General features: G+C 41.7%; 1 protein-coding gene across 2 annotated transcripts in view; it reads left to right on the top strand.

Moving 5' to 3' along the window:
• Nucleotides 1-17339, top strand: part of ADAMTS16 (ADAM metallopeptidase with thrombospondin type 1 motif 16) — a 154604-nt gene that overhangs the window by 41635 nt on the left and 95630 nt on the right. For both annotated transcript variants that reach the window (XM_023625871.2, XM_023625872.2), the window contains exons 5-9: nucleotides 1460-1659; nucleotides 3085-3168; nucleotides 5322-5481; nucleotides 6930-7035; nucleotides 14218-14355. In XM_023625871.2, coding sequence (XP_023481639.2) covers nucleotides 1460-1659; nucleotides 3085-3168; nucleotides 5322-5481; nucleotides 6930-7035; nucleotides 14218-14355 — 688 coding nt within the window. The remainder of the gene's footprint in view (nucleotides 1-1459; nucleotides 1660-3084; nucleotides 3169-5321; nucleotides 5482-6929; nucleotides 7036-14217; nucleotides 14356-17339) is intronic.

The raw sequence follows: 17339 nt of genomic DNA, 5'->3' as shown, positions 1-17339 counted from the left end.
CCTGCATACATGCTGTGTCCACTTTCATCCTGCATACATTTTCCCATCAGTGGAAATTAAGACCAAGGGCCTTGGGACCACGCTGCCAGATCTGAAACCTGTTGCCAATCTTTTCTGGGAAGGGAACCTGAGCAAGTTATATTCGTTCCCTGTACCTTAGTGGCCTCATCACTACCTGGCGCTGGTGTGGAGACTGAATGAGTTACACATAGACAACCCTTATAGGGGAGTTCACATCTATGTAAATTGCATCAGTTGTTAATGGCGCATGATGAGTGCTTACCGAATGTTAGCAGCTGCCATTATTATCCTCCAAAAGGTTCAGTTAGGCTTGGAAGTATTTTAGAAAACAGAGATATAATGCGTTGGATGAGGGTACCAGTCAAACAAAGTAGCATCTTCCAGCAGCGTGCTCCATGAATAGAGTTGGCATTATTTTTGGATGCTAAATATGTGGGTATTTTGAAGCCTACTTTCACATGAAACAATTCTAACCACACTTTCTGAGGCATACACTAATCCTAATCATTATTAACATAGTGTTACCTTTCTGATTATAAATGCAAAGCCATTTTTAAGTGGATTACTCCAGGAGGATGAAGTATGTTTTGTCTTCTAATGAAGTTAGGTAGATATTTATGGTGCTTTCTGGGAAATTCAGCTCTGCAGTGAAGTGGATCTGTCTTAAACAGTTTATAAGCCATTTGAAACAAATAGAGACAAACCAGTTATGTGTCCAGACATGGGAATCGGCTGTAAAAACTGTCAAGTATTAAAAATCTTCATTAACCCAAGACAACACTCTTTTTTTGTAACTGTTAGTTCCATTGCTTTGTATATAAGTCTCTGTGGAGCCGTGTTCAGCAAATCCCTGTGCTTCCTATAGTCTGCACGTTGTGCTTCCAGACCTAGCACTTCAGAGACAGGGACCTCTATCTTGTTTTAAATCAGGACAAAATTATACAAAGGTAGGGGCCAGCCTGGTGGTGTAGTGGTTAAGTTGACGTGCCCTGCTTTGACAGCCCAGGATTTGGGGGTTTGGATCCCAGGCACAGACCTACACACCGCTCATCAAGCCATGCTGTCGCAGCATCCTACATACAAAAAAGAGGAAGATGGGCACCGACGTTAACTCAGGGACAATCTTCCTCAAGCAAAAATAGGAAGATTGGCAACAGATGTTAGCTCAGGAACAGTCTTCCTCACCAAAAAGTAAAAATTATACAAAAGTAAATAGAGCAATGATTTCCATGACATCTAGACTGTACGAATTTTATTTAAATTCAATATTCCACTTTAACACAAGTTTTGCTTCACAGAATTTTAAGGGTTATATGGTTCTTATCATGAACATTCATTTTTAAAATCCAATTTCTATATAATAAGTTCCACTGGTTTTGTGTTCTGAGTTTTGTCTGATGGCTTTTCCTTTCATTTGCTCTCTGAATGCCCCTTGTAGACATGCCGAAGCCTCCCAAGGAAGACCTTTTCATCTTGCCTGACGAGTATAAGTCTTGCTTACGGCACAAGCGCTCTCTTCTAAAGCCCCATAGGAATGAAGAACTCAACGTGGAGACGCTGGTGGTGGTCGACCAAAAGATGATGCAAAACCACGGCCATGAAAACATCACCACCTACGTTCTGACGATACTCAACATGGTAGGAACGTCCTTCTTGTTGAGGCCACGTGTTTGGTTACACCTGATGGTGTATGTGTGTATTTTCTAGCCTACTTTTTACTTGAGGATTTATGTCTTGTACATAAGGAATATTTTGTCTGTGATAGCTCCTTCACTTTTACTATGCTCCAATGAAAAGAGCCATTTTCAGAACTTCAGAGAACAAAAAAAGGAGAGAGAACAATTTGACCCTCTCTGTGAGCTGGTAATGTGTTTTGAGAGTACTGATGTCTTCATTTACCAGAAATCTGTAAGAGAATGCTGAGACACTGGGGTGCAGTAAATGCTTATCAGCATTATGTGAGTGATTTTAGATGGCTATGTAGAAATACTCATCTTTTTAGGGATATTAATGTTCAAATATTGAAGACACATTATTTTATCTACTAAAACAGAAAATACAACCTTTAGAATATCACCTCAGATAAAATGTGTCTTTGTTTCTGATTGGCACTGTAGTAATTATGGAAGAATGATATGAACTAAGAATGGTACACCAAGCCCTATTTCACCTAAGGGAAATCTAGATCGTGGAAGACAAAATCGTGGCTCACTGAAGATTACAAAAAATAGTTGTGATGACAGTATTTTAAAAATATGTTTTATGTTCTACCTCAGTAAACAGAATACCCCTAAATATGTTTTATTTTCCTATGATGCCCCATGGTTATTATTGCTAGCATCATTTTTGGTAGACTGAACCACATGGTTTATGATCTCCTAGGGAACTGAGTGAGACAATGACGGAGACCCCCTACCCTGCACGTGCAGGGAGGCGAGGACAAACAGGGCGCAGGACTCTCTGATTTGTGGAAGTGTTGCCTCTGTTCTGTAGAGCTTTTCCAGTATTCTGCATCTCAGTGCCAAATCCGTACCCTCTTGCATCCCCCACTGCTTAACTCTCCTTGCTCTTCACCCAAAATGGCCTCGAGTCATTCATTTCCGCATCTACGATCGTCATCATGAGATTTGCCTCTTTCTTTGATCATCTTCTTTCCACATTTTTCCTTCTTGTGTCCTCTTGGTCTTTCCCTGAGAATTTTCTTATGCTTCTGGAATCCTTGCCAGGAGAGCTTGGGGGGGTACTCACCTATGTAGTCATCACTAAGAGTAAACAAATCCTTCTTCTGTTCTAGTGAGGACACTCATCAACTCGAGGCCTTGTAATCCTTTCATTGGTGTTTGATGAGAGGCGGAACTTACCTCCCCAAACTGTAGTTTATACTCTCAGGCACCAACCGTAAGGATTCAACAATGAGTCGTTAGATATTTCTACGCCTGCCTGTCTGGCAGTGTCACTAAAGAACACGAGGACTGGTCTTCAGCTGCAGAGTCTAGGCTGACTAAGGGTTGGGAGTGAACAGTACCACGTATGGGGACTGACATGACTGCCTGTCTTCTTCAGGTGTCTGCTCTATTCAAAGACGGAACAATAGGAGGAAACATCAACATTGCAATTGTGGGTCTGATTCTTCTGGAAGAAGAACAGGTATTCTATATTTGAAACCAGCAGCCTTTTTTTTCCCCAGAAAAATAAATGCAAATTAATGCTTTGCTTCCCTTAATATAATTGTCCAGTGGATTCTTCTCTTTCCCGTGGGGACAAAAAGGCTTTAATATTTCGTGTCTAATGCGATGAGTGGCTTGTTGATTCCTTTAATGATTATTTGATTTTTGTGTATTTTTGTGCAGGGTTAGTTAGGAACCCTCTTTTAATTGGCTTATGAGAAAATGGAATGGAAGAGCTGATTAAATATATAGGTGGGAAACATACTGGAATGCAGAGTGCAAAATGTGTCCCCAGCTACGCCTCTGAGCTTTTAGGATGCCGAGTGGAATTGAACCATTTTTGTCTTTTGCTAGAAGACTAAAAATGTCCGGTAGCCTAGAAGTTAAATCGTACTGTGAGACATTGCCCTGCTCTACTCTCTTACCTCCCGACTCCCAAGATTGATCGCACTGAAGCTCACCACCTTCACTCTTAGGATTTTATTTTCATAGAGATTCTAGAACATGGAGTATGTGTCTCTCACTGTGTACAAAAGGCCAAATTATGCTGGGTCTTGATAGCAGTGGGTCAAAGAATCTCCTTTGCCTCCATTCCAGAGCCGCTGTGTAAATGCATAGATGTACAGTTCAGTTCACAAGGTGGATATATGTGAACATTTAGTGGCACAAGTAATGAGGGGCATCTTTGCCATGAAAGCCTCTCCCTCCTATTTTGCCCCTAGCTGATCACTGATTCAGTGTGGGAGAGGGAGCCTGGACCCACGTCGGCACTCTGCATCCACTCCACCTTGCTGATGTCTTGGCGGAGTCTCCTGTTAGCCGTGGTTTTCTTGATTGTAAAACAAATCATTTTTTAGGTGAAATCTAAGATCATTCATAAGATCTAAGATGCCTTCAGACTTTAATGTTCTGGGGCGCTGCTCTTTTTCTGGCAGGGTGATGTGTGCATGGACACGGCTACTTCTAGCCTCAATAGTCAGGAAGATGCAACTTCATTGTCTTTTGTGTGATGTGTGTCTGGGGATGGGATGCTGCACTAGCCGGGCTCCTCAAGTGACAGGTTAATTATTCCTTGTATTAAATCATTTTCACCTTGGAATTCATCCAAGCTGCAAAGGATCAGCAGGGTTCTCGTTTGATCATCCACCTGGGTAACTTTAATCAATGCAGTTTTCCTGGAAATCGCCGGCTGAGGAATGTAAGGCATGTCCCAGCGTTGATGTATAGCATTCAGCTTAGATGTGTTTGACTCTCTGGAAAGACAAAATAAACACTTAAGAAATCGTGTTCAGTGACTGAGAGACAAAAGTTTCAACACAACACTCTAGGCATGAAAGCTTTAAACACGTTGTCCTGAAATCAAGGTTTTCACTCTGGTTTTAATATAGCATCCCCATAAACAAGGTTCAGGTAACTCATTGCAGCCTTCTCTGGTGGATGTGCCTGCCACTCCCAAATTCCTCATTTCTCTGTTATTTCACAGTCGCTCTATTAGAACTTGGATTATATCGATAAGGTTGAATGTCTTATATATATTTTCCTTCTATTTCCAGTCTATTTTCTAGAAATAAAGCTTTGCCAGTTGACATGCTTCTTCTCATAAGCATGTTGCCTCTGGGAAAGTGACTTAATTTAACACTGTAATAATAAATTTTAAAAGAGTTATAAACTGGAAATCCTACCTGCCCAACTTGGTTATGAAAGAAACAACACTGTCTACGTGTGTTTTTATATATGTGTAAAGTTACATATAAATGATTCTATTGCCTTCTCTACTTTTGCAAAATGTTTTACAAAGATTTTGAGTGCAAAAAACACACACACAGAAGTAGTCTTTTTTGGGTCAGTGAAAATGCATTCAGCGTCAGCTAAATACATCCCAACTATTTTTGTACAGAACTAGAGAAATGCACATTAAGTGTCTACACTGAATCTGTAGAGCTTTTATATAATGCACAATCCCTTGAATTTTAATACATAAAATGGATATAATAGCTCATATGCCATTCAGATCCATCTATGTATTTGAAATCCCAGTTAATGATAGTTTGCTCTGATGACAATGCCAGTAACAATTGCATTATAACATGTTTTCTTTTTGTTATCATGGGGGTCTTGGTCTCCTTTGCATAGCCAGGGCTTGTGATAAGCCATCATGCGGACCACACCTTAAGTAGCTTCTGCCAGTGGCAGTCTGGATTGATGGGGAAAGATGGAACTCGCCATGACCACGCCATCTTACTGACCGGTCTGGACATATGTTCCTGGAAGAATGAGCCCTGTGATACTTTGGGTAAGATCCTCCAGTAGAGTTTTTAGGAACACATATGTGCTAGGCACTTTCAGTGGCCTAGGATATTGAATATTTTTGCCTTCCTTCCAAATCCATAAGTGGTAGGTGCTGCTGAGTACAATTGTAAAGAATAGACTCACTTCCCTTTTTAAACTTTGGTCAAACATAAAAGTATGCATTCATTCCTCAAAAGTGATTATTTCACAAGGAAAAGTCCCTCACCATTTCAAGAGTTTCTGTCTCTTCTAACTTAAGAAATGATTTCCTTCATTTCTTCTTTCATTTGAGAGAATGGGTCAAGTGTCTCATTATGTGGTAGGAATGATACATTTATGAATATTTGTAGAGAGAGTACAGCAATATTATATCTCCATTTTCCCATTTCTCTATAAATGTCTCAAGCATAGCAATTATTTTACATGTTTATGGGGCTGGGGATATCTTAGATATTTTTCCAAAAAATCAATGTAAGGCACAATGTGCTTGACCAGGGCTCTCCTGGACATTTTTTCTAACTCTCCATTTCTTGCCAGAATCTTAGGGAAGAAGGATCTTTATTATAAAAACATTCCCATAGGACTCAGTTTAGTAGAGGTTAGTCCTGACTGCTGGTTCCTAGGAAGCCTTGTTTCCGAGGTTGGCTCTTGGCTGGCCTCCGAGACCTGAGGTTCCAGGAACATTCCCACCAGCATACCTGATGCGCCTCAACTGTCTGTGCAAATCCCGTCGTTTATGTGGAACACCTGCTTTCCTTCTGGGAGTCTGGGATTTGGGTACATGCCAGGTAGAGGGTGCCTATGTGATCAGTAAAAGCCCTGGACTCTGAGTCTCTGATGGATGTTCCTGGTAGACGACAGTTGACACTTGCTGGGGGAATTAAGCACGTCCTGTGGAGCTCCACTGGGAGAGGTCGCTTAGAAGCTCCTGCCCGGCTCTTTCCAGACTTCTCCCCATGCACTTGTTCCTTTTTCTACTTTTGTTCAATATCTTTTTGTATCCCTGTTAAGTGAGTATAACAAATGCTGAGTCTGTGGATCCTCCTGGTGAAGCCTCAGACCGGGGTGGCCTTGGGGACCTCCTGACACACCCATTATCTACAACGCTTTTTCACTTGGGCTTTTGAGAACACAGATGTTCATAGAAAAGGGCAGAAATTCTCCTCCATCTTCAGTGAATCCCTTCTCCTACTTTGCGCCAAGTATAACCTGTAATATGAGCATTTCATAGAGCCAAGAATGGTTTTCCACGCAGAGAGAATAAATCTCCTTCCCCACATTATTGAGAGTGCTTTATGCGACTGTCCAAGGGTTTCCTATTTCCTATTTCACCGAATGAAGATGAGAACCAATTTCCCTAAAGGACAGAGGGTAAATATACAGCTAGAATACATCCCCTTTCTTTATTTTACAATGACACTGCCATATATCTTTGATCTTTATGCCCTGTAGGATTTGCGCCCATAAGTGGGATGTGTAGTAAATATCGCAGCTGTACAATTAATGAAGATACGGGTCTTGGACTGGCTTTCACCATCGCCCACGAGTCTGGACACAAGTAAGTTCATCTCCATGGGAGAATGGAAGCCAGGCTCCTTTCCTTACTGGATTATTGCCATAGAAATACTGATTCATTATGTCAAGCCTGTAAGGGGAATTCACGTACATATATCCAGTGAGAATGTGATTGACAGGTGGGAAATGCTATCACGTAGGTACTTCTTTGTTTTTATTTTAGTGCCACACCATGCACGTTCTAAAACCATCGCAATGCACGTGTTTACAGTTTTCTCCCTCTGTTCTTCCCTCATGTTCCTGCTCACACGTGTGTGTAGGATTGCAGACAGTTGTATCAATTTCTGCTCCTTTGTCCTGTGTTTTGAACTTGGTCCTGTGGGCTAATCTCATTCCATGATTAGCTCCTATTGGGGGTCTCCAAATGGGTGAGGACAGTAACAAGCCCTCCAACTGTTAACATGTTACTCTTGAGGTTGTGTTCTTATATGGCTTGTATAATTTGTAGACATGTTTTTTGATTTTTGTGCCAGAGCTTGGGGAGTGCAGGTATGACAAAAGGTCAGATCTGGTAGGAGCTGACTTGCTTCCTACTTTCCCATATGCCCAGCATTGTTGGTTTTGAAATGAGACAGCATCAGGGTGAGTGGAGGGCCTGGGGCCTTGGCACAGATGTACGCTGGTGCTGGACAAGAAGCTCTCAGCATTAATTTTTTTTCTTAATGGGGCCCACTTACAGACATTCTGCAATTGCCCTGGTTAATGTGAGGGCCAGTGGTAATACAAGTGTTTTCTTGCTATACTGCATCTGTAGTTGAAATTTCTTCTAGAAAATACACAACCAGGAATTGTAATCTTTTTATTTTTTACTTTACTCTGATTTTACTTGCAAATCACAAAACTTGTGAAAGGCAGTGCTTGTGATTCGGTTTTTGCAAAGCCAACCTCTCCATCCCCTGTTAGAAAATGGACAGAGCTCCCTCATGTCACCCTGCCCTGTTCAAAGCATCTATATGTATGTGTTTGTGTGTGCTTGTCTGTGTGTGTATACGTGCGTGTGCCTGCCTATAATGGAATCCCGTGGAGGCCCTGGGAACTTTGGCTGTGTGTGAACTGATGACCTGACAATGAAGGTTTATATCCTATTACTGATCCCTTTATCATTATAGGTAATGATTGACTTTTTCAGTGCCTTGAAAATTGCACCTACACTTCATAAAGCTTTCAGTTAAATCATAATTGTATTTTTAATAGACTGCTAGAGTTAAAACTTCAAAAACTCTCATTATTTTAACGACACGGGGCTCTTGCTGTTCTCTGAACCATACCTGAATTTAATTAAACAATCAAGGTAAGAAATATGTAAGTCACCGCGGGCTGAACAAATCAGCACTAGATTAGCAGTTGAGATAGGGCCTTGGCAGTGCTGGCAGTTGCAGGTGGTGAATTTAAAGTTAAACTTGGTACATCCAAACTGGGCTCTCAGTCTTCAATGTCAACAAGTTTCAGCATTTGCTTTTGTTTTCTCTTAGAAGTCAATTATTAATATTTCCTTTCTTCACTAAGGCTGGGTCTACATGGAAAAAGAGCTTCTTGCAGAAAAGAGAAAAGTGTTTTTTCTTGCAAGTGGGAATATAGTTGGAGGAAGGAAAGGAACTCTGGGTTTGGAGGAAGGGGACCCACTCCTAATAGAATTAACCTCTAGAAAATTATCAGCTCCTCCTCGAGCACCTGATGTTCAGAGGACATTGTGTAAGAGACGAAGGGGCCGGGAGCTCTGAAGAGTCGATGATGCCAATGAAGTAGCTTCTGATCATATTGAAATAGGAAATATATATGGGAGATGTGCAAATGAATCGCATGTGCTAAAGGCCAAAATGACTGGTAATAGTAATAATAATAATGACAATAATAATTGTAATACTTAGTCTTTGTGGAGCACTTTTGCTAAAATGTGCAGAGCAATTTCACACATAGCTCAGACCATAAGAACTACGCAAGACAGTCTCCATCTTGCCTTTACTAGCTTAGCAGGCGGACTGCTGAGTATTCAGCAAACATGAGTGAATAGAAGGGTGGATGAGTCAGAGAGAGAGGAAATGAATGAATGAAGAGTATTTCCAACGAGTCATTAGCTGTAGCAACTGCATCAACTGAGAGAGGCTGTGGCATAGCAGACAGTAATCAAACTCCATGAATTTTAGTTGAATTGAATTGGGGACAAACACATTTATTCAGTTCATTTGTTTAATAGCTATTATTCTTGAAGAAGGTTGATGTAAGGATCAAACATCGTAACATAAACAGCATGCCTTTACCTTATCCTTGGCAATGAGTGCCAAACAGAGAAGTTTTTAAGTTCTATTCCTTAAGAATTGAAAAGTAATTTTACATCTATTGCATCGATATAAAATATCCTGTTTCACAGGTCCACTTCATTTCTTCAGCTTTGTTTACACTCAGAGGGCATTATTTAGGGTGGAGGAGTGCTTCTCCATGCCTTTCAGTCATCCGTTTTCTAATCCTTAAATCAAAGAAAGATTTCAGGTAACCGCCAGCCAATTTCTTTTACTTAGTTCACTTGTTTTCATCTTAAGATATCTTGTGGTTTATAAGGGGGAATCTAACCTACAAATAGAAATTTCTAAGAACCAGCACTGAGATTTGTGTTGGAAAAGGGTCAAAGAGAGGCTGGAAACAGAAGCGAGGATGTGTTCTCCTGTGGAACGTAGGACTGAGTCAGGACTGCTCTTCAGCTGGCGGTGCAGGGAGAGTGTCTTGGTTACATTAAATCACCTGACACAGGACATGTGGTTTGCTAGATGCAGGTGTTGAAGAATTAGCACAGACACATTGAGGGCTGAACGACACGTTTTGGAAAATGTGTCAGCTAGACGTGGATCCGTTTAAAAAGTTTCCGCTTGCTAAGGGAAGTCATGCCATTTGTTGGGTAGGGCCCTGGGATACTGATTTCAGGTACATTGAGGTTCTCCCACGGCCTAACAGTGAGCAGGGCACATCGTGTGCTCTCCTTGCACCCAGGTCTCCGTCTGCAGAACCAATAGAGCCTCTGAGCCTCTTAGCAGTTGTGTGCAGACACAATTTAAGTGGCATTATTTGAGCTGAGCATTCCTAGGACGTAAAATAGGCCTAGAAACTTAATTTGTAGTATCATTGCAGGTTATTAATACAATTTTAAAACTTATTTACTGTGCTCAGAAGTATTCATGATCTATCATTCCATCTCCTGTCTTTTCCAGCATTTGTGGACCCATTCACTGGGCATAATTTGCATTCTGCCAGCAAGGTGTTGTGTAGGATTCTATGAAAAGACTGGTGACCTATGCTTTCCAAAAGTCTAACAGCAAGATAAAATAGACACAGCACACAAGGGATCAAGCAGTGAGGGCTTGCAGGCATTGCAGGAGACACAGTCAGGGAGGATGACAGAGGTCTTCCTGAAAGAAGCAGAATTGGCTTGCTAACACCACTCATCTCAAGCACACTTGGCTGGTGATGTTAGATGCTCTTTCAAGCATTTAATGGGGATGTCGACAGCTGCCCAGTTTGTGGCTGTGCTCTGTCGTCAACCTGGCTTCCTCCAGCTGGGTCAGGGAGGCACTGGGTGATCCGAAGGATGTATAGAACATCAGGCCCTTAAAGCTCCTCTGGTCTGGTGACTGATTGTCAGACTGCCTTCTAGGGAGCCCCAGCAGATTGGAGGGGCATTTCTTACCAATTTTATTTATTGTCATTCCTCTTAAGATTGTTTGTTCTGTGTCTAAAAGGTCTTTGGAACTCATTAATCTTGGGAAAACCCACACGTACACATGTGCACACACACATGTACGCACACCATATGTATACGAATGACATCTAGGTGTTAAGTGATTTGACCAAGAGCGCAGTTGAATCAGGGAAAGAGAAGTTTTGAATTTTCCTTTGTGACATGCGTTGTGTCGGGTATTCTGTAGAGTTTATGAAGGAGGTTTTATATCCCATTTTATAGGTGAGGAAAGTGAGGCTCAGAGACTTTAAGTAACTTGCCCAAAATCACACTGCTTGTGAAGGACCGAGGCAAGACCCTGACGGAGGTCCCCCACCTCCACAGCCCGGTCTCCGGTTGTCTGACCTGCCCCTCTCCCCGGAGTCCCACCTGAGTGCTGTCTCTGCATCAGCCTCCCGCCTCTCAGGGATGATGGGTGTGCTTGCTAAGCCTGCATCAGGGCTCTGGACAGCCAGGTCCTATGTGTGGTCACGTTATCAGGCCAAGGGTGTGATTTACCATGCAGGTGACACTGGCCCACGGTTTCTTTGAAGGGTTTCTCGTGTCCTTAACTGTCTGAGCAGCCTGAAATAATTGATGCGACCTCTAAAAATGCTTGGCTGTTCACCATTCTAGGTATATCATTAGTAATGAAGAAAAACTTGCTGATGTAATCGAATCATTCAAGAAAATACTGTAGAAGATGTTAAAAGCATCTGACACCGAATCTAATTCTCAAGTCTAATTTAATCTGAAACTATGTTTACATTTGGGTGTTTGATTTGGTGTTATAGATGGAAGGTTGTTTTTTAATTCATTCAAAAAATACTGGTGGAGAATGTGTTATGGGCTAGCAAGTCCACTAGCGCTGGGGCTGTGAACATGGATAAGAAGAATCTCTGTCCTTTAGAAACTTATGAGATAGCTAAGAAGAAAAATATATTTATTGTTTTAACGTGTGAGGTGATAACCACTTTGAATAAAGTACTATGCTTTATGGAAGCAAAAAAAATGTTGTCTGGTATCTATAACTTGAATATTAATTATATTTCTTGGTTGCCAAATGCCAATCTTATCATCAAAATGTGTTCTATTCATTCCTCCATGACCATATTAATGTTCATATCAAATGTGGTGCTTTCATACTAATGTGCTGGCATCTATTACAGTACAATGCATGGGCATTGTACTGTTTGGAAACACAACCTCAAAATAGTGGTGCTGAGATTTGGATGAGCATCAAAATCACCTTAGTGGGTTAGAATACACCCAAATGCCAGAGCCCAGCCCCCAACCTACTAAATCGGAAATCTACTGAGGTGGGCTTTGGGTAGCCACATTGTGCACTGTATTTCTCAGATATTCTGATGTACAGCAGAGGTGGTGATCAATGCTAGAAAGCGTCATTGAAAATACCTTAGAGGAAAAAATTTAAGACCAAGATATCCCCAGACCTGGTACGCAGGTGCTTTGAATTCCTTAGAAATGTAGGCAGAAGTGGTAGCAAATTTATCTGGGGAACTTGCCGGACCACAATGTGTCTTCTTCATATTCAGGTCAAGGGCCACCCAGGGGAGGGTACCTTGGTATTTCGTTTTTATCACTTTCTCGCCAAGCAGCCACCCATATGTGACTACAGTCTGAATACTTTCCATAGCGGTGACACATTTCCTCGGCCATATGCTTACCCTGGCCTTGATTGATGGCTTTTAATAGAACTTCAGAGAATGGGTGGAGGCTGAAATGACTGCATCTACATCACCCTTGGTACTGAGCAGGAATTTTGCAGAAATTTGACAATGTTTGCAGGCCAGATTTCCTTGGATACACCCTTCAATCATGCTCGGGTTACACTATTGCGTGGGTCCCGCCTGAGCTCTGACATCAGAGTGTCAGGTTCCAGTCCTGACGCTGAGACCCAGGGCTAGGCTCTCTCCAGTCCTCAGTCTTGCTGTCATTATATTCTACCTACCATATAGGCTTGTAGTGAGGTTTAAGGTAGAAAATATAGGTAACATGCTTAATATCCTGTCTGAAAAATAGTGAGTGCTTACAAATGTTAGTTTTTACTTTTACTAATATTATTAAACAGCTCTAAGCAAAACAGTTAAGTGGGGAAATATGTCTTCAGCCTTGACAACCAGTGCAGAGTCTCTGTGCCACTTTTGGAACTTATTTCCCTACTGTTGCTGCCTTCTGCCCCTGCTGCCCTCCCTCCACTCATCATGGGATACTTGGTGGCAGAATGTTCTAATCCAGTAACCACCTTGTCCTTGCTTTCTCTTTCTCTTGCCTTTCCACTTTCCTCTGTATCCTACTCATTCGAAACTTCACTCTCCAGGACCTCATGCAATGATTGGGCGGGTCCCCTACATTAACATCCCACAATGGCTCGACTCTCTAAGAATATATTTGCCCTAATGGAGAATCTTTGGAGTCCTATAGAGCTGCTAAATCCCCCAGGCTTTCTTCCTAAGGCAGTAAGTTGTGCTCTTCTGGGGTAGGTGAAGATGACAGTGACAGCCCAAAGCCTTAAGAAGTTAAGAAGAAGCAGAGTTGGTGGGAAGAGGTAGCTACTCAGTCAATGGGATTCTTATAGAGGCAGGGCTCCAGTTTTATCAAGTGACAGTAATGGCTGCTGATTGGCATTGTGGGAGCTGAACGTTTGCAAAGGACCCTATTAAGAGTGCCCACAGCCACTGCAGCTTGAGATGTCCCCATATACTAAGCCAGGGCTGGAGCCCCAAAGTGATCTGATTGTCAGTCAAGAGTAACAGGTGTACCTTCAAACAATGCCTCCAGATAAATGCAACCATAGCCACCCATTGGGGTTCCATGGAGCTACTTCCTCCAAAGGGATGTAGGGAGTCTGGTCAAACACTGTCCAGCTCTTACAGCCTCCAGCAGTGTAGACGTAACATGAGATGGGGCAGCACTGGGTCAGTGTAGGGACAAATGTCAGCACCACCAAGAGTTGCAGTAGGTATTTAGTAGTTCTCACATTTGTTAAGCATCAAACTCACCTGGGGAGCCAGCATCTATATTCCTGACAAACACCTGGAAATTCTCACAGCCCTTGGTGAACAGAGAAGAGTACAGAGAGAAGGAAGTAGTATAGAACATTGTCAGCTTTATCAAGAGATGAAGTGAACTGCCCTCCACACCCCACTTGAAATGGTTTTTTATAATTAAAACATCTGCTCTTAGCAGATATCTGGACATGTGCTCTGTTTTGATATTGATGTTCATTTTCAAACAACTCAGCAAATGGTAGCTCTTCAGGAGAAATCTATGAACACATGACTCTTGTCCACAATTTGGCTGTTAGGACTTTTTGTTTCTGCCTGACTAGCATACGGAAGTAGGGGAGTCTTCACTGTGCTGACGTTTGTTTGTTAGAGTATATTAGATAACCGAAACTGTTCTTTGTTTTGAAAGAACCATTTCTCTCTCTCGTAGCTTTGGCATGGTCCATGATGGAGAAGGGAACGTGTGCAAAAAGTCTGAGGGCAACATAATGTCCCCTACATTGGCAGGACGCAATGGGGTCTTCTCCTGGTCACCCTGCAGCCGCCAGTACCTGCACAAATTTTTAAGGTATGAACTCCTGGAGTTGGTGTATCTCTTGGCGCCTTGGATGTTCCCTGCCTGATCAGTCTGATCCTGTTCAAGGATTCTGAGGCTCAAGTGTGACTTCCCAAGATGGTTCCCTTTTGAAGGTGTCTTGAGACATTCAGTTGACCAAGGAGTTTGCCAAACACTTCCTTGAACATCGAGTCCTTCAGGTTTACTGTGACATCATTTGACTTTTAGACTCAAAGGAAGCCCATAAGATACTTACCGAACCAAGGTATTTGTCACTAACATTTATTTTTTAAAATTCCTGCTCTATAACTGGACAGTTTCAGTTGAAGAATAGGCAGATCTAGTGTGAGCACAACGGTAAAGCCCATATAACTTTTTCTGCTTTTCTTTTATCTTTTTACAAAATATAATTCTTATTAGGAGGAGACACTTGAGTATATAAATCCTAACTTGGCTCTAAAATCCTGTAATTTTAAGAATTATTTTTAGAAAATTTTATTACAGCACTAATTCATTTAAAGTAAAGAACGTTGGAGAGGTAGGGCTTAACTCTGAAAAAGACACAGTCAGGAGATTTTTAAATTTTAGAGAAAGAAGGGACTTTAAGAAACATCGTGGGATCTACTATTATAAGGTAGATTATCCCCCAAATCTCAATGGCTTTATGTTTAAAGTTCACTTTAGGCTTTAAGCCATAACTTTGTCTTTATTAGCACAGTCCAGCACAGGTTGGTGAGGTCTCTGCTCCACACAGTCCTCAGAGACCCAGGTTCCTCCATCCTGTGGCTCCTTCCTATTCTAGGGCCTCGTTCTCCACTGCAGCCAGATGGTGGCCAGGAGAGAGAGAGAGCGCTGGAGGGTGTGGGGGACAGGGACTGGATTCTGGAAGTGAGAACTCAGCTGGTGGCCCTCCTGCTGCCTCTTCTTTGGTCCTCTGGAAGGTCTTGTAACGCGTCTTCTGAGCCAGCATCCTGCCCACCAGCTTCCAGGGACTCCGGTCTTCCACTTGTGATCCTTCCTCAGAGTCTTACTCTGAGACCTCAGTCAAGGTCAATATTTTGCCACCTAAGGGAATGAAGACTGCTTTCCATATTTTATGCCACCCAGGAAGAGTGAGAAGTTTGTGGATAACATCTATATCCTGGTAATATAAACCTGTATTTTAGGAATATCCACTTGATCACTTTTCTTTTATTTCTATTTCCAAAAAAGGCAATGCTAGCATTATTCCACAACTGACATGACAGATCGGGGTCCTTTTAACATTTGCTGTTCCCTGTACGGTATTCTCTGGTCTCAAGTTGTGGATCGTTAGCATTCTTTTTAGCTGTTTCTTGCAGCTGTTCAAATTTGTTTGGTGCATGTGTGTGTGTGAAGAATTCTGCTTGCTGGAATAAAGAAGAATATTCACTTTAAGCTCACAATGCTCTTATTTGTATTTATAAGGAAATTTTGGAGTTTTCTATATCCCAAATATTTTCTATAATTTTCTAGATTCTTTTTCAAAAATTTTCACACTAATGGTTATGGTAAAGGTGTATAAACACTTTTAATTTTTTAAAATGTGCTCTGACAAGTCAGAAAACAGAGGATGCAAGATCTGGGTGTGCAGTGAGAATTGTCATAAAAGAGCCCAAAAAGTGTCTTTAAATTGCCGAGAAATATAGGAAAACTCATGGAAAGAAAATAGTTATGTGCTTGGAGAATAATGATGACATTAAATGTGGGCTGTAATTTTCAAATCATTGTGGGATCCTACAAACGATTAGTAAGATTCTGGAATTCAAAGCCATTTTTGTTCTGTGATACTGGAACGGGCGAGTGTGTACTGAAGTATGCTCATTTGTTTTTGTGCCAATCAGTAAAACTATTCTGTAGCAGTTTAGTAATAAGCCTTTATTTTCAGGAATTTTACTCACTTCTTAGGACCACATGATTATAAATAAATATGCAAGATTTTACATGATCACAGATTTGTTTTCTTGAAAGATTAAATTTTCCAGGGAAGTCTCTCATTGTCAAATTCACTATTGAGTTTTGTTTTCCTTGAGACGACTAGGTGTGAGTGGGAGTTGCTGCCGTGTGTTAATCCTGACTTGTCGTTGGCTTAGCGAATCTGAGACTGTCTTCTTTGACATATTTGCTGACTTCCTGCTTTCCAAGTAATCAAAATACTGTTATATTCTCCACCAGTTAGGTGGCTATTTGGATATGATCCCAACAATGAGTAAGGATAAGTGGCTAACTTTTAGAGATGAATCTACTTTCCTTTATTAGCAGTCTAGCATTTGGTACATGGAAAAAACATATAATAAGGGAACTAATTGGGCCTAAAGTTGTCAGCACAACTTTTCTCCATACTGGGTAGAGTCAAGAAGCACAGATACGTGTTTGGAGTAAGTTCATCAACCTAGTCAATAGTCGTGTGTCATTTCCTATGAACAGACCCAGACCTCATCACATTTGCTCATGTCTGCATCTGGGTGGCCTAGGGCTCAGGGACAGTTTAGCTCATTATTTTAAACTTAATGACAACATGGACTCATCTTCAATTTACTTTTTGAAAATTGAATCATGTACTACCGACTAGTGAACATGCCTCCCCTCTGACCACATAAATCTACATCAATGCGTGAGAAAGGCGACCATCACAGGGAAGTGGAAGTTTGAGGGGTGCCTGGATCCCCTTCAGTACCCCATAGCACTGCTGTCAATGAGAAAACTTGATGTGACCTTAGAGTCCATTAAGCATGCTTTTTGGCGTAATGGACATAATATATTTCAGCTCACATCTTGCTCTGCTGAATAAAGTTCCTCTCAAGAAGAACAAGCCAACAAGTCAGGGCTCATTGTAGTTTCTGCAGCGTGGCTGGGAGACTGGAGAATGAGCATTGCAGGGCAGCAGAAAGAGCAGCAGAGGGAAGCAGCTGATATGCTGACCGTGTCCTTATCACCTATGTCTGGGAAGATCTTGACCTTGGCATGGAATGTCACAT

Source organism: Equus caballus, chromosome 21 (genome assembly GCF_041296265.1).
Source record: "Equus caballus isolate H_3958 breed thoroughbred chromosome 21, TB-T2T, whole genome shotgun sequence".
Taxonomy (NCBI): domain Eukaryota; kingdom Metazoa; phylum Chordata; class Mammalia; order Perissodactyla; family Equidae; genus Equus; species Equus caballus.
Note: the sequence above shows the minus strand (reverse complement) of the source record. Positions and strands in the feature narration are given on the sequence as shown.